Source organism: Salmo salar, chromosome 04 (assembly GCF_965601325.2).
Source record: "Salmo salar chromosome 04, fSalSal1, whole genome shotgun sequence".
NCBI lineage: Eukaryota > Metazoa > Chordata > Actinopteri > Salmoniformes > Salmonidae > Salmo > Salmo salar.
In genome coordinates, this window is record NC_138294.1 from 90,509,107 (window position 1) to 90,536,054 (window position 26,948).

Below are 26,948 nucleotides of genomic sequence, written 5' to 3' on the forward strand. Positions count from 1 at the left end.
AGCTCTGTCAGGTTGGATGGGGAACGTCGCTGCACAGCTATTTTCAGGTCTCTCCAGAGATGTTCGATCGGGTTCAAGTCCGGGCTCTGGCTAGGCCACTCAAGGACTTTCAGAGACGTGTCTCGAAGCAACTCCATCGTTGTCTTGGCTGTGTGCTTAGTGTCGTTGTCCTGTTGGAAGGTGAACCTTCGCCCCAGTCTGAGGTCCTGAGCGCTCTGGAGCAGGTTTTCATCAAGGATCTCTCTGTACTTTTCTCCGTTCATCTCTGCCTCGATCCTGACTAGTCTCCCAGTCCCTGCCGAGGAAAACATCCCCACAGCATGATGCTGCCACCGCCGTGCTTCACCGTAGGGATGGTGCCAGGTTTCCTCCAGATGTGACACTTGACATTCAGGCCAAAGGGTTCAATCTTGGTTTCATCAGACCAGAGAATCTTGTTTCTCATGGTCTGAGAATCCTTTAGGTGCCTTTTGGCAAAGTCCAAGCAGGCTGTCATGTGCCTTTTACTGAGGAGTGGCTTCCGTCTGGCCACGAAACCATAAAGGCCTGATTGGTGGAGTGCTGCTGAGATGGTTGTCCTTCTGGAAGGTTCTCCCATCTCCACAGAGGAACTCTGGTGCTCCGTCAGAGTGACCATCGGGTTCTTGGTCACCTCCCAAACCAAGGCCCTTCTCCCCTGATTGCTCAGTTTTGCCAGGTGGCCAGCTCTAGGAAGAGTCTTGGTGGTTCTAAACTTCTTCCACTTAAGAATGATGGAGGCCACCGTGTTCTTGGGGACCTTCAACGCTGCAGACATTTTTTGATTGTGCCTCGACACAATCCTGTCTCTGAGCACTACGGAAAAGTATTTCGACCTCATGGCTTGGTTTTTGCTCTGACATGCACTGTCAACTGTGGGACCTTATATAGACAGGTATGTGCCTTTCCAAATCAAGTCCAATCAATTGAATTTCCCACAGTTTGACTCCAAGTTGTAGAAAGGATGATCAATGAAAACAGGATGCACCTCAGCTCTCATAGCAAAAGGTCTGAATACTTAGGTAAATAAGGTATCTGTTGTTTACATTTGCAAAAACATGTTTAAAAAAAATTGTTTTTGTTTTGTCATTATGGGGTATTGTGTGTAGATTGATGAGATAAAAAATGTATTTAATACATTTTAGAATAAAGCTGTAACGTAACAAAACGTGGGGAAATGGTCAGAATACCTTCCAAATGCACCGTATATACACTACCGTTCAAATGTTTGGGGTCACTTTTTGGTACTCGCAAAACACCAGTCTCAACATCAACAGTGAAGAGGCGACTCCTGGCCTTCTAGGCAAGAGTTGAAAACAAAAAGCCAGACTGGCCAATAAAAATAAAAAGATTCAGATGGGCAAAAGAACACAGACAGAGGAACTAGAAAGCCAGCATCACTGTTGACGATGAGACTAGAGGTCGACCGATTAATCGGCATGGCTGCTTAATTGGGGCCGATTTTAAGTGTTCATAACAATCTGTAATCGTCATTTTTGGACGCCGATTACGTTGCACTCCACGAGCAGACTGCGTGGCAGGCTGACCACCTGTTACGTGAGTGCAGCAAGGAGCCAAGGTAAGTTGCTAGCTAGCATTAAACCTATCTTATAAAAAACAATCAATCTTAACATAATCACTAGTTAAACTAGTAATATTACCAACCATGTGTAGTTATCTAGCTTGTCCTGCGTTGCATATAATCAATGTGGTGCCTGTTAATTTATCATTGAATCACAGCCTACTTCTCCAAACGGTGATGATTTAACAAGCGCATTCGCGAAAAAAGCACTGTCGTTGCACCAATGTGTACCTAACCATAAACATCAATACCTTTCTTAAAATCAATACACAAGTATCTTTTTTTAAACCTGCATATTTAGATAATATTGCCTGCTAACATGACTTTCTTTTAACTAGGGAAAATGTGTCACTTCTCTTGCGTTCTGTGGAACAGAGTCAGGGTATATGCAGCAGTTTGGGCCGCCTGGCTCATTGCTAACTGTGTGAAGACCATTTCTTCCTAACAAAGACCGTAATTAATTTGCCCGAATTTTACATAATTATGACATGTCATTCAAGGTTGTGCAATGTAACAGCAATATTTAGACTTGGGGTTGCCACTCGTTAGAATAAACGTTTTGTTTTCGAAATGATAGTTTCCGGATTTGAATTAATGACCTAAGGCTCGTATTTCTGTGTGTTTATTATATTAGAATTAAGTCTATGATTTGATAGAGCAGTCTGACTGAGCGGTGGTAGGCAGCGGCAGGCTCATAAGCATTCATTCAAACAGCACTTTCCTGCGTTTGCCAGCAGCTCTTCGCTGTGCTTCAAGCATTGTGCCGTTTATGACTTCAAGCCTATCAACTCCTGAGATTAGGCTGGCAATACTATAGTGTCTATAAGAACATCCAAAAGTCAAAAGTATATGAAATACAAAAATGGTATAGAGAGAAGTAGTCCCGTAACTACAACCTAAAACATCTTACCTGGGAATATTGAAAACTCATGTTAAAGGAACCACCAGCTTTCATATGTTCTGAGCAAGGAACTTAAACGTTAGCTTTCTACATGGCACATATTGCACTTTTACTTTCTTCTCCAACACTTTATTTTTGCATTATTTAAACCAAATTGAACATGTTTCATTATTTATTTGAGACTAAATTTATTTTATGTATTATATTAAGTTAAAATAAAAGTGTTCATTCAGTATTGTTGTAATTGTCATTATTACAAATATATATATAAAAATCAACCGATTAATCGGTAATCGGCTTTTTTTGGTCCTCCAATAATCATAATCGGTCGACCTCTAGTTGAGACCGGTGTTTTGTGGGTACTATTTAATGAAGCTGCCAGTTGAGGACTTGTGAGGTGTCTGTTTCTCAAACTAGACACTCTAATGTACTTGTCCTCTTGCTCAGTTGTGCACCGGGGCCTCCCACTCCTCTTTTTATTCTGGTTAGAGCCAGTTTGCGCTGTTCTGTGAAGGGAGTAGTACACAGCGTTGTACGAGATCTTCAGATTCTTGGCAATTTCTCGCATGGAATAGCCTTCATTTCTCAGAACAAGAATAGACTGACGAGTTTCAGAAGAAAGTTCTTTGTTTCTGGCCATTTTGAGCCTGTAATCGAACCCACAAATGCTGACGCTCCAGATACTCAACTAGTCTAAAGAAGGCCAGTTGTATTGCCTCTAATCAGGACACAGTTTTCAGCTGTGCTAACATAATTGTAAAAGGTTTTTTTAATGATCAATTAGCCCTTTTAAAGTGATAAACTTGGATTAGCTAACACAATGTGCCATTGGAACACAGGAGTGATGGTTGCTGATAATGGGCCTGTAGATATTCCATAAAAAAAATCAGCCATTTCCAGCTACAATAGTCATTTACAACATTAATAATGTCTACACTGTATTTCTGATCAATTTGATGTTATTTTAATGGACAAAAAAAAAAAAGTGCTTTTCTTTCAAAAACAAGGACATTTCTAAGTGACCCCAAACTTCTGAACAGCAGTGTTCTTTTTCTCTCCCCCCCCGTCTCGACATAAAAAAGATATATTTTTAAAACTGCAAAAAACACCTCTAAAACGATGAGTGATTTTCATTTGGGAAATCTGTTCCCAAGTATTCCCATAATAGAGAGACAGGTGGTTTGACACGATGATGTTTCAGCCAAACGTTCTCTCTCGTTGGGCTTTTTGTGGTCAACTACACCCCCCCCCCCCCCAAAATGTAATGTAATGTAATGTAATGTAATATAATATAATGTAATATAATATAATTGTCCAGCGGCTGAATCTAGTTGATGATCCCTGGTCTATGTGGCAGCCTGTAACTGTGTGTGTATAGAGGTGTGTGTGTATATAGCGGTGTGTGTGTGTGTGTGAGTATATAGTGGTGTGTGTGTGTGTGAGTATATAGTGGTGTGTGTGTGTGTGTGTGTGTGTGTGTGTGTGTGTGTGTGTGTATATAGTGGTGTGTGTGTGTATATAGCGGTGTGTGTGTGTGTGTGTGTGTGTGTGTGTATATAGCGGTGTGTGTGTGTATATAGCGGTGTGTGTGTGTGTGTGTGTGTGTATGTGGTAGACCCACCGGTTTGAGGTGTATAACAGAGCTGTTGGACATGACCGTGTGGTCTCCCTCCATCAGGTCCAGCTCGCTGCGGTCGTCCTGTGTTGCTTCGTTCAGACTGTTGACTGAGCTGCTCTGGGAGCTGATAGACATACTGGGGATGGACTGGTTACTGCCCACACTGTTCACTGTGTCTGTACGCCCTGCACCGTGCTCCACCTCCTAGACACGGAGAGAGAGAGACACACACACACACACACACACACACACACACACACACACACACACACACACACACACACACACACACACACACACACACACACACACACACACACACACACACACACACACACACACACACACACACACACACACACACACACACACACACACACAGAGAGAGAGACACACACACACAGAGAAAGAGATTGGTCAGATAGTGGAGGTAGCGTCATGATGCTGATCACACTACCCCCACTATGGAGACTACAAATCCACTGTGGTTAGAACTGATGGTACGGAGACTACAAATCCACTGTGGTTAGAACTGATGGTACGGAGACTACAAATCCACTGTGGTTAGAACTGATGGTACGGAGACTACAAATCCACTGTGGTTAGAACTGATGGTACGGAGACTACAAATCCACTGTGGTTAGAACTGATGGTACGGAGACTACAAATCCACTGTGGTTAGAACTGATGGTACGGAGACTACAAATCCACTGTGGTTAGAACTGATGGTACGGAGACTACAAATCCACTGTGGTTAGAACTGATGGTACGGAGACTACAAATCCACTGTGGTTAGAACTGATGGTACGGAGACTACAAATCCACTGTGGTTAGAACTGATGGTACGGAGACTACAAATCCACTGTGGTTAGAACTGATGGTACGGAGACTACAAATCCACTGTGGTTAGAACTGATGGTACGGAGACTACAAATCCACTGTGGTTAGAACTGATGGTACGGAGACTACAAATCCACTGTGGTTAGAACTGATGGTACGGAGACTACAAATCCACTGTGGTTAGAACTGATGGTACGGAGACTACAAATCCACTGTGGTTAGAACTGATGGTACGGAGACTACAAATCCACTGTGGTTAGAACTGAGGGTACGGAGACTACAAATCCACTGTGGTTAGAACTGATGGTACGGAGACTACAAATCCACTGTGGTTAGAACTGATGGTACGGAGACTACAAATCCACTGTGGTTAGAACTGATGGTACGGAGACTACAAATCCACTGTGGTTAGAACTGATGGTACGGAGACTACAAATCCACTGTGGTTAGAACTGATGGTACGGAGACTACAAATCCACTGTGGTTAGAACTGATGGTACGGAGACTACAAATCCCAACTGGAACAGGACTCCCTCCCTGAACACACACACACCTCGTCTCCGTCCTGCGTCTCAGCCTGTGGTCCGTTGTGAGCTTCCTGGAACAGGATCTTCTTCATCTTACGGTACTGTAGGTTGTCCAGCTCTCGGACCGCCTCCTTGGTCCTCAGGATCAGATCCATCAGAACAGAGTCTGGACGCTCCCGCTGGACAAACACATGCTACAGGGGGAGGGGGAAAAAAAAGGAAGGAGAAAGGTGTTTAGGAGAGAGGATAGGTTATCTTGTTTAAGTCGACAATTTATTTTTTGAAAGTGTTCTCACGTTTAGTAGATCGTCAGAGTGGGGTCTATCCTGGGGGATTTTCTGAAGGCAAGAATCAACAAAGTTTCTAAAGTAATCCGTCCTGCGAACAGAGAGGCAGGAAACGAGGGAGGAGGAAAAGGGGGGGAGAGGGATCAGGAAATGAGGGAGGAGAGAGAGAGGGGGAGAGAGAGGGATCAGGAAACGAGGGAGGAGGGAAAGAGAGGGGGAGAGAGAGGGATCAGGAAACGAGGGAGGACGGAAAGGGGTAGAAAGAGGGATCAGGGGCAAGACAATTCAATTAAAGTAACAGTAAAATCCATCACCTATGATAGAAATGACAGCTAATGTGGTACAACGCTATCTACTTATGAAAAGATATTGGGCTGTGTGTGTCTCTGTCTGTCTGTCTGTGTGTGTCTGTGTGTGTGTGTGTGTGTGTGTGTGTGTGTGTGTGTGTGTGTGTGTGTGTGTGTGTGTGTGTGTGTGTCTCTCTGTGTAACACTCACCAGTCTCTGGACTGCAGTGTAGGGCTCTCATTCTGCGCTATGTGGTACAAGGCACTCATGGCATTCATATTAAACAGAGGAGGCTTCCTCTCCGCTGCACACAAGGAGACAGGAGTTACACACACACACACACACACACACGGGTTTCCGTTAGGACAACGTAACCGGGAAGATTTGAATGTACCAGACATCTATATGCATTCAGGTCCAAGAGTAGAAAGAGGCAGAAGGAAAGCTCTAACCTGGCGTAGCAAGGAATACTGGCCAAACGATTCCCATTTACGTGTCCTTAAATAAAAACAGCCTATAACAAATGACAAAAAAAACACTAGGCTTTTCCTTGAGTTTCAAATCTGAAAAACCTTATTACCCATTGTTTCCTTGGTTTTTAACATTCCCCAAATAACACAACTACGATCTCACGGGGGTTTGATCAGGACATCAGGACATCAAGCGCTACCATCTACTGGTAGATGGGTAAACATTTAAAAAGCAGACATTGAATATCCCTTTGAGCATGGTGAAGTTATTAATTACACTTTGGATGATGCATCAATACACGCCGTCACTACAAAGATAAAATGGGTCCTTCCCTAACTCAGTTGCCAGAGAGGAAGGAAACTGCTCAGAGATTTTACCATGAGGCCAATGGTGAGTTTAGTGCTAGGCATTTAGCGCTAATAATTCAGTCTCCACTGTTTTTTCAGGCGGCATCTGTAAGCGGCAGTATTGTCAAGAGGCGGTACTGTCATCGAAACAAAATATGTTCTGCAGAGTTATTAAACGAAGGAAAAGAGAGGAAGGCTCCACACCACTCTGTCACTTGAGTATCTTTGTTATTTTCTGATGATCTAATTTTTCTCTTTGGAAGCTTTGGCGAGTATGTGTGTGTGTTTTCTATACCTGTTCGCTCCTCTCCCTGAAGGCTTCACAGATACTTCAACCCCTTTGGCTGCAACCCTTAAATTTAGTGTACCCTGCAAGAACAACCCATGTGGAGTTCCCAGTGTATACTTTTTGGCCCTGACAGACATGGATCACCCCAAAGAACCACTGCTACTCCAGCTGCTCTCTCTTCATCGGATGTGTTCTCTCATCGACCAAGAGCATCTGGTCGTGATGGTGGCACACGGCTACTCATTTCTCTTAACTGGAGATCTCCTCTCTCACCTGTCCATCTCCTCATTTGAATTCCATGCTGTCACTGGTCCACTCAAGCTAAACATTGTCGCCATCTATCGCCCACCAAGTGCCCTTGGAGAGATTGACACCTTGATAAGCTAATTTCCCTGACGATGGCTCACCACTCATTGTACCGGGCGACTTTAACCTCCAGACGCCAGACTTCAATTCATTTCTTTGCACTCCTTTCCTCTTTTGCCCTCAGCCTTTCCACAAGGCATTCAATACGCTTGACCTCATCGTTACTAGAGGCTGTTCTCCTACTAATCTCACTGTAACCCCCCTCCACGTCTCTGTTCTCCTACTAATCTCACTGTAACCCCCCTCCAGGCCTCCCTCTCTTCCAGCCCTAACCACTCAGCCCCTACCCCTCCAGGTTTCCCTCTCTTCCAACCCTAACCACTCAGCCCCTACCCCTCCAGGTTTCCCTCTCTTCCAACCCTAACCACTCAGCCCCTACCCCTCCAGGTTTCCCTCTCTTCCAACCCTAACCACTCAGCCCCTACCCAGATGGTCATGTGGTGCCGTAATCTTCGCTCTCTCTCCACCACTACTCTCTCCTCTCATCCTTCTGATAAATCCTTCTTCCTCCAGTCTCCTGACGCTGCCTCTTTTCCACCCTACCCTACTCTCCTTCCTTCCTTCCTTCCTTCCTTCCTTCCTTCCTTCCTTCCTTCCTTCCTTCCTTCCTTCCTTCCTTCCTTCCTTCCTTCCTTCCACTCTCACTGTCCCCTTTCCTCCTGGCCAGCCTGTACTTCCCCTCTCGCTCCGTGGCGGAGTGACTCACTGCGTCCTAACAGAACAGGGCTTTGGGCAGCTGACCAGAAATGGAGGAAAATGAAACGTACGGAAGATATCATCCTTCTACTTCCTCCTCTCTACTTTCTCTTCCTCTGAATCTGCTGCTAAAGCCGCTTTCTATCACTCTAAATTTCAAGCTTCCGCCTCCAACCCTGGGAAACTCTTCTACCACTTTAACTTAATCCTCCACCTCTCTCCTCCCTCTCTGTGGATGACTGTCAACCACATTGAAAAAAGGTTGACAATATTTAAATCCACTGGTCGCCACTCACATAGAACTACCATACACCTTGCCTCTTTCTCTCCTCTCCTTGCGATGCCTGGCCACCCGATAACCTGCCCACTTGAACCCATCCCCACCTCCCTTCTCCAGACCACCTCTGGAAACCTTCTCCCATTCCTCATCAACTCATCCCTGACCACTGGCTGCCTCCCCTCTGACTTCAAGATGTCACGAGTCGCTCCCCTCCTCAAGAAACCCACACTCGACCACTTTGATGTCAAACTACAGACTGGTGTCCCTTCTTTCTTTTCAAAACACTTCAGCGTGCAGTCTGTGACTAACTCTCTCATTATCTCGCTCAGAACAATCTTCTTGACTCTAACCAGTCAGGCTTCAAGGAGGCTCGCTCAACTGAGACCGCTCTCCTTTGTGTCACCGAGGCTCTCCACTCTGCCAAAGCTGACTCTCTCTCCTCGGTTCACATTCTCCTAGATCTATCCGCTTGCATTCCGCTGCCTTCGACACTGTGAACCTCCTCTTCATGGTTGGGTGTCTCAGGCTCTGCACACTCCTGGATTGAATCCTACCTGGCAGGTCATTCCTACCAGGTGGCGTGGAGAGGATCTGTGTCTGCACCATGTACTCTCACTACTGGTGTCCCCCAGGGCTCGGTTCTAGGCCCGCTCTTCTTTTCGCCTTACACGAAGTCACTCAGCTCGGTCATATCCTCACATGGTCTCTCCTATCATTGCTATGCGGATGACACTCAACTACTCTTCTCCTTCCCCCCTTCTGACACCCAGGTGGCGACACAAATCTCTGCGTGCCTGGCAGACATCTCAGCTTGGACCTCAAGCTCAACACAATTGAGCTGCTCTTCCTCCCGGAAAAGTCCTGTCCGCTACAAGACCTCTCCATCACGGTTGACAACTCCAGTGTTCCCCACCCAGAATGCAAATAACCTTGGTGTGACCCTGGACAACACCTGGTTGTTCTCTGCAAACATCAAAGCAGTGACTCGTTACTGCAGGTTCATGCTCTACAGCATCCGTAGAGTACAACCTTTCCTCACACAGTACCACTCTCCATTATTTTCAAGTATAGTGGTGGCTGCATCATGTTATGGGTATGCTTGTCATCGGCAAGGACTGGGGAGTTTTTCAGGATAAAGAGAAACAGAATGGCGCTAAGCACAAGCAAAATCCTAGAGGAAAACCTGGTTCAGTCTGCTTTCTACCAGACACCGGGAGCTGAATTCACCTTTCAGCAGGACAATAACCTAAAACACAAGGCCAAATCTACACTGGAGTTGCTAAACAAGAAGACATTGAATGTTCCTGAGTGGCCGAGTTACAGATTTGACTTAAATCTACTTGAAAATGTATGGCAGGACCTGAAAATGGTTGTCTAGCAATGATCAACAACCAATTTGACAGAGCTTGAAGAATTTTAAGAAGAATGGGCAAATATTGTACAATCCAGATGTGTAAAGCTCTTAGAGACTTACCAAGAAAGACTCACAGCTGTAATTGCTGCCAAAGTACTGACTCAGGGGTATGAATACTCAGGCAAATGAGAAATGTTTGCATTTCATTTTTCAATAAATTTGCAAAAAAATGTATCTTAACATGTTTTCACTGTCATTATGAGGTATTGTGTGTAGGATGGGTAAGGGGGGGGAAAAATATATTTAATCCATTTTGAATTCAGGCTGTAACACAACAATATGTGGAATAAGTCAAGGGGTGTGAATACTTTCTGAAGACAGTTTAATTCATTCTACTTCTATGGATTCCAACATCGAAAATAAGAAGCAGGACTAGCGTCCACTGTATGATGTTAATATTTAAAGGAAGAGAAACTTAGGCCCCGTAGAGCTAGAGAGAGAGCGAGAGGCGAGAGCGAGAGCGAGAGAGAGAGCGAGAGCGAGAAAGAGAGAGAGAAAGAGAGAGAGAAAGAGAGAGAGAAAGAGAGAGAGAAAGAGAGCTAGAGAGAGAGAGCGAGAGAGAGAGCGAGAGCGAGAGAGAGAGCGAGAGAGAGAGCGAGCGCTAGAGAGCGAGAGAAGAGAGAGCGCTAGAGAGCGAGAGAAGAGAGCGCGCTAGAGAGCGAGAGAAGAGAGCGCGCTAGAGAGCGAGAGAAGAGAGAGCACTAGAGAGAGAGAGAAGAGAGAGCACTAGAGAGAGAGAGAAGAGAGAGCACTAGAGAGAGAGAGAAGAGAGAGCACTAGAGAGAGAGAAGAGAGAGCACTAGAGAGAGAGAAGAGAGAGCACTAGAGAGAGAGAAGAGAGAGCACTAGAGAGAGAGAGAAGAGAGAGCACTAGAGAGAGAGAGAAGAGAGAGCACTAGAGAGAGAGAGAAGAGAGAGCACTAGAGAGAGAGAGAAGAGAGAGCACTAGAGAGAGAGAGAAGAGAGAGCACTAGAGAGAGAGAGAAGAGAGAGCACTAGAGAGAGAGAAGAGAGAGAGAGAAGAGAGAGCACTAGAGAGCGAGAGAAGAGAGAGCGCTAGAGAGCGAGAGAAGAGAGAGAGAGAAGAGAGAGCACTAGAGAGAGAGAGAAGAGAGAGCACTAGAGAGCGAGAGAAGAGAGAGAGAGAAGAGAGAGCACTAGAGAGCGAGAGAAGAGAGAGCGCTAGAGAGCGAGAGAAGAGAGAGAGAGAAGAGAGAGCACTAGAGAGAGAGAGAAGAGAGCACTAGAGAGAGAGAGAAGAGAGAGCGCTAGAGAGCGAGAGAAGAGAGAGCGCTAGAGAGCGAGAGAAGAGAGAGAGAGAAGAGAGAGCACTAGAGAGAGAGAGAAGAGAGAGCACTAGAGAGAGAGAGAAGAGAGAGCACTAGAGAGAGAGAGAAGAGAGAGCACTAGAGAGAGAGAGAAGAGAGAGCACTAGAGAGAGAGAAGAGAGAGCACTAGAGAGAGAGAGAAGAGAGAGCACTAGAGAGAGAGAGAAGAGAGAGCACTAGAGAGAGAGAAGAGAGAGCACTAGAGAGAGAGAGAAGAGAGAGCACTAGAGAGAGCGAGAACAGCGAACACTAGAGAGCGAGAACAGCGAGCACTAGAGCGAGAGAGAGAACAGCAAGAGCGAGAACAGCGAGAGCGAGAAAGAGAGCTAGCGAGAGAGAGAAAGAGAGCTAGCGAGAGAGAGAGCTAGCGAGAGAGCTAGCGAGAGAGAGAAAGAGAGAGCTAGCGAGAGAGAGAGAGAGAGAGAGAGAGAGAGAGAGCGAGCGAGAGAGAGAGAAAGAGAGCTAGCGAGAGAGAGAGCTAGCGAGAGAGAGAGCTAGCGAGAGAGAGAGCTAGCGAGAGAGAGAGCTAGCGAGAGAGAGAGCTAGCGAGAGAGAGAGAGAGCTAGCGAGAGAGAGAGAGAGCTAGCGAGAGAGAGAGAGAGAGCTAGCGAGAGAGAGAGAGAGAGAGCTAGCGAGAGAGAGAGAGAGAGAGAGAGCTAGCGAGAGAGAGAGAGAGAGAGAGCTAGCGAGAGAGAGAGAGAGCTAGCGAGAGAGAGAGAGAGCTAGCGAGAGAGAGAGAGAGCTAGCGAGAGAGAGAGAGCTAGCGAGAGAGAGAGAGCTAGCGAGAGAGAGAGAGCTAGCGAGAGAGAGACAGAGAGAGAGCGAGATGCCGGTGGCATGCTTATAGCATTTCTTTATCCTTGTCAGATTGGCTACTGGCGTATGCTATACAGATATAAATGTACAGAAGGAGGCTAATTTTGTTCATTTCCAATCAGAATCTGTTTTTATAAAAGATGATCATTATATTGATAGATTATACGAGTACCTCTGGTAGGCCTAAAACATTCTTCCTCACCTCAAGTTCAACTGAGTCAGTTGGAGCGCTGGTGCACACAGCCTTCATACCATAGGCCTGCAGTAGCTAAAGCTTAAAGGGATACTTCAGGATTTTGGCAATAGGGCCTTTTATCTATTTCCCCTGAGTCAGATGAACTAGTGGATACTATTTTTATGTCTCTGTGTCCAGTATGAAGGAAGTTAGAGGTCGTTTCAAGAGCCAACGCTAACTAGCGTTATCGACCGTCAGTATGCCGAATAACCATAACACATTTAAACTGCCAATTACACTGTTAGTTTCCTTCAGTTGGTGTTCGCCTACATTATCATTCCATTTAATTCTATTGTTAGTTTCCTTCAGGTGGTGTTAGCCTACATTATCATTCCATTTAATTCTATTGTTAGTTTCCTTCAGGTGGTGTTAGCCTACATTATCATTCCATTTAATTCTATTGTTAGTTTCCTTCAGGTGGTGTTAGCCTACATTATCATTCCATTTAATTCTATTGTTAGTTTCCTTCAGTTGGTGTTCGCCTACATTATCATTCCATTTAATTCTATTGTTAGTTTCCTTCAGGTGGTGTTAGCCTACATTATCATTCCATTTAATTCTATTGTTAGTTTCCTTCAGGTGGTGTTAGCCTACATTATCATTCCATTTAATTCTATTGTTAGTTTCCTTCAGGTGGTGTTAGCCTACATTATCATTCCATTTAATTCTATTGTTAGTTCCCTTCAGTTGGTATTAGCCTACATTATCATTCCATTTAATTCTATTGTTTCATTTACCTTCATTTGCTTCCTCTGTAAACGCCATTCATTACGGCCGTGTGGTTGTTGCTGAGGATCACTAGTAACAGTTGATCATTATATATAAATATATATATATATATATTTGTTTTTAAAAAGACATGTAGGCTAATGAAATCATTATGGACTGGAGCGGAGACCAAGCAGTAACACAGTTTGAACCCAACGAATGGTGCAATACTTGACCGTGTCATCACCCAGTTCCGTGGTTGGTGCAGGCAATAGACGAGGGTATAGCTCACCATTGTACAGGATTGATAGTGGCCATTTTCAGAATGAATCAAACCACTGGTTTCTTTTGTGCCGTAAAGGCTCTCCAAACTTGTTTTTTTTATGATTCATAAATACTTTCCTAACCCCCCCCCCCCCAAAAAAAAAAATCTACAAAACCTGACTTAAAGAAAATATATATCTACCAATTGGTGCTGAAAAATAAGAATATGCCTTAAGATGGCTTTCTTTTCATTGATCCCTAATGTTCTGAACCCATTTTTCTCCATATATTCTAGTGAGTCTATCGACAAAATTCTAACTAAAAAGAAGGTACACAGTATTTAAAAGGGGATGACTTCAGGTTAAAAATGTTCCCAAAACTCTATTGAATAAAAACTCTGTGAGAAAATCTGTTGGCCAGCAAGTGGGAGGGTTTTCAAATTACATTTATTCAAAGCATGCAAAGTAGCCACACCTGCAGAGCGCGTTAGGCGACTGAATAAGGTAAGTCTGAATACCAAATACTGAGAAGTGCGTAGGAAAGGCGTGCGTAAATTTTTTTTTTTTTAAAAGGCGTACATTTCCTTGAGTCGGAATCGGGCCCGATTGGCATAGCCTACTAATTTTTCTCCAACTTTCGTTTTACTTCAATGAAAAAGGCCAACACTAACGTAGACCACGGATTCTCTCTCCCCACAGCAGCAGGCGCATGTAAGGCAGCGTACAAGGAGTGAGAGAACGGTGCTGATAATCGGGGTGTACGACAGGCAGCCTGATCACCAATTTGTTTTTCTCCCAGACAATTTGGCCCGGCTACAATTTTATTTAAAAAAAAAGAAAGATAATAAACAAATTAAAAAATTAAAAACATGACATTTAAAAAAATTAAATACAAAATCGTCTTTTCATTCATTTCTTTTTTTGCCAAAAGCCGCCAACTACTGGTTAACGGAAACCCTAATACACACAGTATGTCACACATATAAACAATGGAAAACCCACCCACACACACACACCCTTACCTAGTTCTACACAGGTGATCCCAAGGGACCAGACGTCCACCTTTCCGTCATACTGGCCCTCGTCCATGGCCAAGATCACCTCTGGGGCCATCCTGCAGAGACGGGGGGGGAGGGATCAATTACAATCATAATGGAACAGGTAGACCTTATAGATGTATAGAATTAAAAAACGGTCATGTGGTCAAAGCTTGCCACCTGGTAGACCCCCCCCCCCCCCCCCCCCCCCATGACTGTCTGTCTCTGCTGTCCCTCACCAATATGGCGTCCCCACGAAGGAGTTAGCTGGGGAAGCGATGGAGGCGGAGCCAAAGTCAGCAAGCTTGACCTGCCCTGGCTCCGTCAGTAGGATGTTACCTGCTTTGATGTCTCTGGAGAGAGAGAGAGACAGCGAGAGAGAGACAGAGAGAGAGAGAGAGAGAGAGAGACAGAGAGAGAGAGAGGACAGAGAGAGAGACAGAGAGAGAGAGACAGAGAGACAGACAGAGAGAGAGAGAGAGAGAGAGACAGAGAGAGAGAGAGACAGAGAGAGACAGAGACAGAGAGACAGAGAGACAGACAGAGAGAGAGAGGCAGAAAGACAGAGAGAGAGAGAGAGAGAGAGAGAGGCAGAGAGAGAGGCAGAGAGAGAGACAGAGAGAGAGAGAGACAGAGACACAGAGAGACAGAGAGAGAGAGAGAGAGACAGAACCACTGGGTTAGTAGGTGTGATGTAATCAGCATGCTTCAAACTGTCAGGTAAACCCTCACCTGTGAATCATGTTGTGGGAGTGAAGGTAGGCCAAACCCTGCAAAGCACCATGGGTAATGGCAGCAATTTCCATTTCTTGAAGAGGCTTTTTATGAACTATAGGTGAGAGAATATTTCAGAAAACATTTGCTAAGAATTAAACAAGTTGAGCGTAACGCCATCAAAACACACAGTCTAAGTTGACGACTTGATGCAGTAGAATACATGTCAAATAGAACAGCTCCTTTAAAAAAAATGTCTTACCTTCTAGAACATCAGAGGCTGAACCCAGACAGTACTCCATCACTAACTGGACACACAGAGAGAACACAGAGAACAGAGAACACAGAGCACAGAGAACACAGAGCAGAGAGAACACAGAGAACACAGAGCACACAGAACACAGAGACAGAGAGAACAGAGAGAACAGCAGAGAACACAGAGCACAGAGAACACGAGAACACAGAGCACAGAGAACACAGAACAGAGAGAACACAGAGAACACAGAGCAGAGAGAACACAGAGAACACAGAGCAGAGAGAACACAGAGAACACAGAGCAGAGAGAACACAGAGAACAGAGAACACAGAACAGAGAGAACACAGAGCAGAGAGAACACAGAGCAGAGAGAACACAGAACAGAGAGAACACAGAACAGAGAGAACACAGAACAGAGAGAACACAGAACAGAGAGAACACAGAGACACAGAGAACACAGAGACACAGAGAACACAGAGAAGACAGAGAACACAGAGAAGACAGAGAACACAGAACAGAGAGAACACAGAACAGAGAGAACACAGAACACAGAGAACACAGAGCAGAGAGAACACAGAGAACAGAGAACACAGAGAACACAGAGAAGACAGAGAACACAGAGCAGAGAGAACACAGAGAACACAGAGCAGAGAGAACACAGAGAACACAGAGAAACAGAGCAGAGAGAACACAGAGCAGAGAGAATACAGAGAACAGAGCAGAGAGAACACAGAGAACACAGAGCAGAGAGAACACAGAGCACACAGAGCACAGAGAACACAGAGAACACAGAGCAGAGAGAACACAGAGCAGAGAGACATTATGATAACAGAACATTAAGAGAAAGAGGCTAAGAAAGTGTGTGTGTGCTATTGTGTGTGTTCTAGGTAGTAGTCCTCCAAAGTCCAGTGTGTGTGTGTGTGTGTGTGTGTGTGTGTGTGTGTCTTACCCATGCTGTGTGTTCTCGTAGGTAGCAGCCCTTGTACTCTATACTGTTGGGATGTTGAATCCTCTGGAGAAACTTCACCTCTTTTATAATGTCCTGCCATTTCTGTGTGTGTGAGAGAGAGAATTAAGATGTTTTATTTAACTTTTTTTTTTTTAAAAGGGAACATATCTTTTTCCAATAATAATAATAATAATAATAAATCGTATAATACAATATGAACATGCACATTATACAAATATAGATATAAAAATGAAAACACAGTCATGGGAAGCACAAATAAATCATCACAAATCACCCAGAAAAACATTCCTCCACAAGTAAGTCCCCAATCAATGATTTAAATTGCCTGAACGGTACTCTGAACGGTACCACAACATCAAGACGAAATCTATTTTTGAATTTTGTTCCAGCAATACGGTGCACTCAAACTAAAAGCAGATTTACCTAGCTTAGTGTAGACATTAGGAACCTCAAGAAGTAACCAACCCTGTGAGCGGGTTAACCAACCCTGTGAGCGGGTTAACCAACCCTGTGTCCGGGTTAACCAACCCTGTGAGCGGGTTAACCAACCCTGTGAGCGGGTTAACCAACCCTGTGAGCGGGTTAACCAACTCAGGTTTCTATACTTCAACAGCAAAATTAGATATTTTTTTATTTAACTAGGCAAGTCAGTTAAGAACAAATTCTTATTTTACAATGACGGCCTACCCCGGCCAAACCCTACCCTAACTGGACGACGCTGGGCCAATTGTGCGCCGCCCTATGGGACTCCCGATCACGGTCGGTTGTGGTACAGCCCGGGATCGAACCAGGGTCTGTAGTGATGCATCTAGCACTGAGATGCAGTGCCTTAGACCGCTGCGCCACTCGGGGAGCCCCCGATAAGACGGAAGTTTATGAAGTAGGGCCTTGTAAACAAGGAGTAATGTGGAGATCTAGCGAAGCCTAGCCAACCTTCTGATACATGATGCAGTATCAAAACTGTCACCTGTAACAAAACTAAGGACACTATGGTAGATGGCATCCAAAAGGTTTAATAGTAGTAGCAGCTGCACTTTGATAAATAATATCACCATAATCAAGAACAGATAAAAAAGGTTGACTGAATAATCTGCTTCCTACTGCTTAGAGAAAGACACCATCTGTTTCTGTAGAAAAAGACTACTTTAAAATCTTAGTTTCTTAGCCAGCTAATCTATATGTTAAATATGAAATCAATATCAATCCAAATGCATAAGTATTTATATACGGGAAGAAGTTCGATTGGAGAACCATCTAATGAGTGAACATGTAGTTCACATGAAACCTTCTTACAAGAGTTTGAAAACATGTATTTTGTTCTTCCCGTATTAAGCATACGTTTTAAAAAAGTCAGCAAAAGATTTCTGCATAGCTATAAAAATCTGACTGTAGTTTTGACACAGCCAAATCAACAGCATTCATAATAGTATCATCCACATATAGATAGCGTTTACAATTTGTAACAGATTGTTTTATATAAACATTATTGAGCAGTGAAGAGAACAGGTCCTAAAACGGACCCCTGTGGTACACCTTTATGTACTTCCGAGACATTCTGACTTATAACCCCGTCAATCTCACGACGGCCTGAGTTCTTTCACTAAGATGAAACCGTGAACGCGGGGGGTCAGAACCCAGGCCTATTGAAGACAACTTTAAAACTGCATGATCAACAGTATCAAAAGCTTTTGACAAGTCCACAAACAAAGCAGTACATTTTTATTTTAGGGTCTACATTTTTACATTTTAGTCATTTAGCAGAGGCTCTTATCCAGAGCGACTTACAGTAGTGAATGCATACATTTCATACATTTTTTTCTCCGTACTGGTCCCCCGTGGGAATCGAACCCACAACCCTGGCGTTACAAACACCATGCTCTACCAACTGGGCCACTAAAGCGTTAAAAATAAAGAGAGTTGCAGTCATATTATATATCACTGTGCCTTTTATATCACCATATCACTGTGCCTTCTAAAGCATTGACAAGATCATTAACAACTATATATATTTTTTTGTGTAACGTAATTTCCGGACTATTGAGCGCACCTGAATATAAGCCGCACCCACTGAATTAAAAAAATATATATTATTTTGAACATAAATAAGCCGCACATGTCTATAAGCCGCAGGTGCCTACCAGTACATTGAAACAAATTAACTTTACACAGACTTTAACGAAACACGGCTTGTAACAAAAAATAAAAAATTAGCAGCAAACAGTAGCCTACCAAGAAAGTCATTGGTCACTATCTTCCTCCTCCTGTGCACTGAAACCACTGAAGTCATCTCCTTCGGTGTCGGAGTTGAATAGCCTCAGAATTGCTTCATCCGATATTGGATCGTTTTCATTGTCGCTCTCGTCACTGTTTGACCTTAACCCGTTCGGCAATTTCATTGGTCTAATGAAAGCTTCATGCCGCCAAAAAACTGAGCACGTCACAGAATGTGTTTTTTTGGAATAAAAAAATTTGAAAGCGGGAAAAATCCATATATTAGCCACGTCATTGTTTAAACCACAAGGTTCAAAGCGTGAGAAAAAAGTTGCGGCTTATAGTCCGGAATTTACGGTACCTTTATTTAACTTGGCAAGTCAGTTAAGAACAAATTCTTATTTTCAATGACATCCTAGGAACAGTAGGTTAACTGCCTTGTTCAGGGACAGAACGACAGATTTTGACCTTGTCAGCTCGGGGATTCGAACCAGCAACCTTTCGGTTACTAGTCCAACGCTCTAACCACTAGACTTCCTGCCCCCTCTACGCTCTAACCACTAGACTTCCTGCCCCCTCTACGCTCTAACCACTAGACTTCCTGCCCCCTCTACGCTCTAACCACGAGGCTACCTACCCCCCCTACACTCTAACCACGAGGCTACCTACCCCCCCTACACTCTAACCACTAGACTACCTGCCCCCTACACTCTAACCACTAGACTACCTGCCCCCTACACTCTAACCACTAGGCTACCTACCCCCTCTACACTCTAACCACTAGGCTACCTGCCCCCCTTACACTATAACCACTAGACTACCTACCCCCCCTACACTCTAACCACTAGGCTACCTGCCCCCCTACACTCTAACCACTAGACTTCCTGCCCCCTACACTAACCACTAGACTACCTGCCCCCTACACTCTAACCACTAGACTTCCTGCCCCCTACACTCTAACCACTAGACTACCTGCACCCCCTACACTCTAACCACTAGGCTACCTGCACCCCCTACACTCTAACCACAAGACTACCCCCCTACACTCTAACCACTAGAGTACCTACCCCCCTACACTCTAACCACTAGACTACCATCCCCTTACACTCTAACCACTAGACTACCTACCCCCCTACACTCTAACAACTAGACTACCTACCCCCCTACACTCTAACCACTAGACTACCCCCCCTACACTCTAACCACTAGACTACCTACCCCCCCTACACTCTAACCACTAGACTACCTACCCCCCCTACACTCTAACCACTAGACTACCTCCCCTACACTCTAACCACTAGACTACCTACCCCCCCTACACTCTAACCACTAGGCTACCTGCCCCCCCTACACTCTAACCACTAGGCTACCTACCCCCCCCCTACACTCTAACCACTAGACTACCTACCCCCCCTACACTCTAACCACTAGACTACCTACCCCCCCTACACTCTAACCACTAGACTACCTGCCCCCTACACTCTAACCACTAGGCTACCTACCCCCCTCTACACTCTAACCACTAGGCTACCTACCCCCTCTACACTCTAACCACTAGGCTACCTGCCCCCCCTACACTCTAACCACTAGACTACCCCCCCCCCCCTACACTCTAACCACTAGGCTACCTACCCCCCCCCCCCTACACTCTAACCACTAGACTACCTACCCCCCCCCCCCTACACTCTAACCACTAGACTACCTACCCCCCCTACACTCTAACCACTAGACTACCTACCCTACACTCTAACCACTAGACTACCTGCCCCCTACACTCTAACCACTAGACTACCTACCCCCTACACTCTAACCACTAGACTACCTACCCCCCTACACTCTAACCACTAGGCTACCTGCCCCCCTACACTCTAACCACTAGACTACCTACCCCCCCTACACTCTAACCACTAGACTACCTACCTCCCCTACACTCTAACCACTAGACTACCTACCCCCCTACACTCTAACCACTAGACTACCTACCCCCCCTACACTCTAACCACTAGACTACCTACCCCCCCTACACTCTAACCACTAGACTACCTACCCCCCCTACACTCTAACCACTAGCACTACCCCCCCTACACTCTAACCACTAGACTACCTACCCCCCCTACACTCTAACCACTAGACTACCTACCCCCCCTACACTCTAACCACTAGACTACCTACCCCCCCTACACTCTAACCACTAGACTACCTACCCCCCCTACACTCTAATCACTAGACTACCTGCCCCCCCTACACTCTAACCACTAGACTACCTGCCGCCCCTACACTCTAACCACTAGACTACCTACCCCCCTACACTCTAACCACTAGACTACCTACACCCCCTACACTCTAACCACTAGACTACCTACACCCCCTACACTCTAACCACTAGACTACCTACCCCCCCTACACTCTAACCACTAGACTACCTGCCCCCCCCTACACTCTAACCACTAGACTACCTACCCCCCTACACTCTAACCACTAGACTACCTACCCCCCCTACACTCTAACCACTAGACTACCTACCCCCCCTACACTCTAACCACTAGACTACCTACCCCCCCTACACTCTAACCACTAGACTACCTACCCCCCCTACACTCTAACCACTAGACTACCTACCCCCCCTACACTCTAACCACTAGACTACCTACCCCCCCTACACTCTAACCACTAGACTACCTACCCCCCCTACACTCTAACCACTAGACTACCCCCCCCTACACTCTAACCACTAGACTACCCCCCCTACACTCTAACCACTAGACTACCTACCCCCCCTACACTCTAATCACTAGACTACCCCCCCTACACTCTAACCACTAGACTACCTCCCCTACACTCTAACCACTAGGCTACCTGCCCCCCCTACACTCTAACCACTAGGCTACCTACCCCCCCCCCTACACTCTAACCACTAGACTACCTCCCCTACACTCTAACCACTAGACTACCTCCCCCTACACTCTAACCACTAGACTACCCCCCCTACACTCTAACCACTAGACTACCTACCCCCCCTACACTCTAACCACTAGACTACCTACCCCCCCTACACTCTAACCACTAGACTACCTACCCCCCCTACACTCTAACCACTAGACTACCTGCCCCCCCTACACTCTAACCACTAGACTACCTACCCCCCTACACTCTAATCACTAGACTACCCCCCCTACACTCTAACCACTAGACTACCTACCCCCCCCCTACACTCTAACCACTAGACTACCTGCCCCCCCTACACTCTAACCACTAGACTACCTACCCCCCTACACTCTAACCACTAGGCTACCTACCCCCCCCCCCTACACTCTAACCACTAGGCTACCTACCCCCCCTACACTCTAACCACTAGGCTACCTGCCCCCCCTACACTCTAACCACTAGGCTACCTACCGCCCCCCCCCCTACACTCTAACCACTAGACTACCTACCCCCCCTACACTCTAACCACTAGGCTACCTACCCCCCCTACACTCTAACCACTAGACTACCTACCCCCCCTACACTCTAACCACTAGACTACCTGCCCCCTACACTCTAACCACTAGGCTACCTACCCCCCCTACACTCTAACCACTAGGCTACCTGCCCCCCCTACACTCTAACCACTAGACTACCCCCCCCCCCCTACACTCTAACCACTAGGCTACCTGCCCCCCCCCCCCCTACACTCTAACCACTAGACTACCTACCCCCCCCCCCCCCCTACACTCTAACCACTAGACTACCTACCCCCCCTACACTCTAACCACTAGACTACCTACCCTACACTCTAACCACTAGACTACCTGCCCCCTACACTCTAACCACTAGACTACCTACCCCCCTACACTCTAACCACTAGACTACCTGCCCCCCTACACTCTAACCACTAGGCTACCTGCCCCCCTACACTCTAACCACTAGACTACCTACCCCCCCTACACTCTAACCACTAGACTACCTACCTCCCCTACACTCTAACCACTAGACTACCTACCCCCCCTACACTCTAACCACTAGACTACCCCCCCTACACTCTAACCACTAGGCTACCTACTCCCCCTACACTCTAACCACTAGACTACCTACCCCCCCTACACTCTAACCACTAGGCTACCTACCCCCCCTACACTCTAACCACTAGGCTACCTACCCCCCCTACACTCTAACCACTAGGCTACCTGCCCCCCCTACACTCTAACCACTAGACTACCTACCACCCCCCTACACTCTAACCACTAGACTACCTACCACCCCCCTACACTCTAACCACTAGACTACCTACCACCCCCCTACACTCTAACCACTAGGCTACCTACCCCCCCTACACTCTAACCACTAGACTACCCCCCCCTACACTCTAACCACTAGACTACCCCCCTACACTCTAACCACTAGGCTACCTACCCCCCCTACACTCTAATCACTAGACTACCCCCCCTACACTCTAACCACTAGGCTACCTACCCCCCCTACACTCTAACCACTAGACTACCTACCCCCCCTACACTCTAACCACTAGGCTACCTACCCCCCCTACACTCTAACCACTAGACTACCTACCCCCCTACACTCTAACCACTAGACTACCTACCCCCCCTACACTCTAACCACTAGGCTACCTGCCCCCCCTACACTCTAACCACTAGGCTACCTACCCCCCCCCCTACACTCTAACCACTAGACTACCTACCCCCCCTACACTCTAACCACTAGACTACCTACCCCCCTACACTCTAACCACTAGGCTACCTACCCCCCCCCCCCTACACTCTAACCACTAGGCTACCTGCCCCCCCTACACTCTAACCACTAGGCTAGTGGTTTCTGTAATAGTACTATGACCAAACCTAATTGGTTTACATTCAAAATACATTTCTCAGATAAATTTTAAAAAATGCCAAAGTTGTACATTTACCAAGGATTCAATAATCTAAAACCATTTACCAAGGATTCAATAATCTAAAACCATTTACCAAGGATTCAATAATCTAAAACCATTTACCAAGGATTCAATAATCTAAAACCATTTACCAAGGATTCAATAATCTAAAACCAGTTACCAAGGATTCAATAATCTAAAACCATTTACCAAGGATTCAATAATCTAAAACCATTTACCAAGGATTCAATAATCTAAAACCATTTACCAAGGATTCAATAATCTAAAACCATTTACCAAGGATTCAATAATCTAAAACCATTTACCAAGGATTCAATAATCTAAAACCATTTACCAAGGATTCAATAATCTAAAACCATTTACCAAGGATTCAATAATCTAAAACCAGTTACCAAGGATTCAATAATCTAAAACCATTTACCAAGGATTCAATAATCTAAAACCATTTACCAAGGATTCAATAATCTAAAACCATTTACCAAGGATTCAATAATCTAAAACCATTTACCAAGGATTCAATAATCTAAAACCATTTACCAAGGATTCAATAATCTAAAACCATTTACCAAGGATTCAATAATCTAAAACCATTTACCAAGGATTCAATAATCTAAACCATTTACCAAGGATTCAATAATCTAAACCATTTACCAAGGATTCAATAATCTAAACCATTTACCAAGGATTCAATAATCTTAGCTTGACAAGGAAGCCTTGAAATGAGGTGATAATTATTGAGAAAGAAAGAAAATAAAGAGGGAATGAAGAGAGTAAAAGAGCAGGGGAGAAGGAGAGAGCAGAGAGAGAGAGCAGAGAGAGAGAGAGAGCAGAGAGCAGAGAGAGCAGAGAGCAGAGAGAGAGAGAGCAGAGAGAGAGAGAGCAGAGAGAGAGAGAGCAGAGAGAGAGAGAGCAGAGAGAGAGAGAGAGCAGAGAGAGAGAGAGAGCAGAGAGAGAGAGAGAGCAGAGAGAGAGAGAGAGCAGAGAGAGAGAGAGAGCAGAGAGAGAGAGAGAGCAGAGAGAGAGAGAGCAGAGAGAGAGAGAGCAGAGAGAGAGAGCAGATAGAGAGAGCAGATAGAGAGAGCAGATAGAGAGAGCAGATAGAGAGAGCAGATAGAGAGAGCAGATAGAGAGAGCAGATAGAGAGAGCAGATAGAGAGAGCAGATAGAGAGAGCAGATAGAGAGAGCAGATAGAGAGAGCAGATAGAGAGAGCAGATAGAGAGAGCAGATAGAGAGAGCAGATAGAGAGAGCAGATAGAGAGAGCAGATAGAGAGAGCAGATAGAGAGAGCAGATAGAGAGAGCAGATAGAGAGAGCAGATAGAGAGAGCAGATAGAGAGAGCAGAGAGAGAGAGCAGAGAGAGAGAGCAGATAGAGAGAGCAGAGAGAGAGAGCAGATAGAGAGAGCAGATAGAGAGAGCGAGTGAAAGAGGTGGAGACATTGGTTCTTTAAATCAACCCACATACCTGGGTAAATCAGAGTGAACACCTAGCCCGACCTAAAGAGAACATCATAGGTCTTCTTCAAAAACGTATGATCTCATACGTGGCATGTTCCGGTCTGTTCCTCGCTCTCCTGGGGGCGACTCTCATCGTACACAGATTAGGTCTTAATCCGATTACAGCTAATCTGACATTACGGGCAGAAGCAAGGCGATAGTGAGAGTGTGTGAGAGAGAGCCGTGGGGTGACCTTGGAGTGTGTGTTCAGCGCACACATTTGCATCTGAGTGTGTGTGTGCTTTAACTAAATCATTTCTGAAGTGTACTGAGACTTGTGTTTCTGTTGTCCCTGACCAAATAAAGGTAATAAATACAGTACATCATGTGTAGCAGTCCGTCTCACCTCGTTGGACTGCTTCCCACTATAAGACATCTTCTTGATGGCCACCACCTCTGTAGATCGTACATCCCGCGCCTTACACACACAGAACACAGGTGGAGAATTACAGGAGGCCTATTACAGGTGGGACAGGAGGCCTATTACAGGAGGCCTATTACAGGTGGGACAGGAGGCCTATTACAGGAGGCCTATTACAGGTGGGACAGGAGGCCTATTACAGGAGGCCTATTACAGGTGGGACAGGCGGCCTATTACAGGAGGACTATTACAGCACAGCGCCCCATTTTACCAAGGGCAGCTAGAGATAGACTTGAGCCTGCCCTGTTGTATCAATAAAGATGGAGTCTCCTTTGACAGGGCGAGGTCATTAAGGTGCAGAGAAGTGTGTGTGTGTGTGTGTGTGTGTGTGTACATACAAAGTAGACTGCTCCGAAGCTGCCATGTCCTATCTCTCGGAGGTCAGAGAACAGTTTCTCTGGGTCTTCCTTGAAGAACAGCTCGGCTACCTCCGGGTCCTTTAGGCTGCCCGCCCGCACAGAGGAGGGCATGCTGGGTAATGTAGTCTGCTGTCTCCCGGCAGGGCTGGACCAGGGGACTATCTGGGCGTTGGAGCGCAGCTGCGTCTACGCCAGAGCAGTCGACGACTCATCTGCTGGAGTGGAGGGGCCGGAGCATGGGCACCTGGAGATATATATATAGAGAGAGATAGAGATATATAGAGAGAGATAGAGATAGAGATATATATAGAGAGAGAGAGAGACTATATTGGTGCAAGGACAATATTTCTCAAAACAGAACCATTTTAGCAGGAGAAACCAGAAGCAGAAACATCACATCCTTAGACAACAATGGGCTCACTCTGTTTACTAAAGAGGTTTCCATTAATGGGTCGGTTACAAACGTCAAAAATCAGAGAAGATGTGAGGTGAACATTAAACCACAACCCTGGCTGGGATGTGAACCCCTGTCTCCTGCTCTGGAAACCAACACCTTAACCATTACACCAGGAGGAAAACACTGATTTTTAAACTGTAGTCAGTGACAGTCCATTGTTGGATTCTGGGGTAAACATTGAACATCGTTATACTCAGAGTATAGGAACATTAGTTACAAAGGAGACATGACAGGTGCCATAATGATGTTTGGGAGGGTCTGAGAGCAGGGAAACCAATCACGTGACAGTACTACTGATAAGGGTAGAAACCGTTAAAATGCTCATGTCACTCAGCTCCCTGCTTAGCAAGAATGATGTAATGTTCAGCGATAAGGAGGAGACGCCACCCAAAGTGGGGTATGAATACCCCCACGGGGGAAGCCATGTCGGTGTCTGAATTACAGCTGCTATAACGACCCTTTAGGAAGAATTAAACTTGGTTAAGCTTCTCTAGTGAGTTATTTACTCTGGAAAAATAAGAACCCAACGCCGTCCACCGCGTGGCCCCCAACGCCGTCCACCGCGTGGCCCCCAACACCATTAACCACGTGGCCCCCAACACCATCCACCACGTGGCCCCCAACACCATTAACCACGTGGCCCCCAACACCATCCACCACGTGGCCCCCAACACCATCCACCACGTGGCCCCCAACACCATCCACCACGTGGCCCCCAACACCATTAACCACGTGGCCCCCCAACACCATTAACCACGTGGCCCCCCAACACCATTAACCACGTGGCCCCCCAACACCATTAACCACGTGGCCCCCCAACACCATTAACCACGTGGTCCCCAACACCATTAACCACGTGGCCCC

At 45.9% G+C, this 26,948-nt stretch overlaps 1 protein-coding gene across 2 annotated transcripts in view; it reads right to left on the reverse strand.

Moving 5' to 3' along the window:
• Positions 1-26,948, reverse strand: part of LOC106603990 (serine/threonine-protein kinase TAO1) — a 72,267-nt gene that overhangs the window by 30,380 nt on the left and 14,939 nt on the right. For both annotated transcript variants that reach the window (XM_045717428.2, XM_045717427.2), the window contains exons 2-12: positions 25,607-25,871; positions 25,194-25,265; positions 16,230-16,331; positions 15,287-15,332; positions 15,043-15,139; positions 14,550-14,663; positions 14,296-14,387; positions 6,271-6,364; positions 5,783-5,864; positions 5,513-5,680; positions 4,123-4,323 (exon numbers count right to left, since the gene is read on the reverse strand). In XM_045717428.2, the coding sequence (XP_045573384.2) occupies positions 4,123-4,323; positions 5,513-5,680; positions 5,783-5,864; positions 6,271-6,364; positions 14,296-14,387; positions 14,550-14,663; positions 15,043-15,139; positions 15,287-15,332; positions 16,230-16,331; positions 25,194-25,265; positions 25,607-25,738 (1,200 nt within the window). In that variant the 5' untranslated portion in view covers positions 25,739-25,871. The remainder of the gene's footprint in view (positions 1-4,122; positions 4,324-5,512; positions 5,681-5,782; positions 5,865-6,270; positions 6,365-14,295; positions 14,388-14,549; positions 14,664-15,042; positions 15,140-15,286; positions 15,333-16,229; positions 16,332-25,193; positions 25,266-25,606; positions 25,872-26,948) is intronic.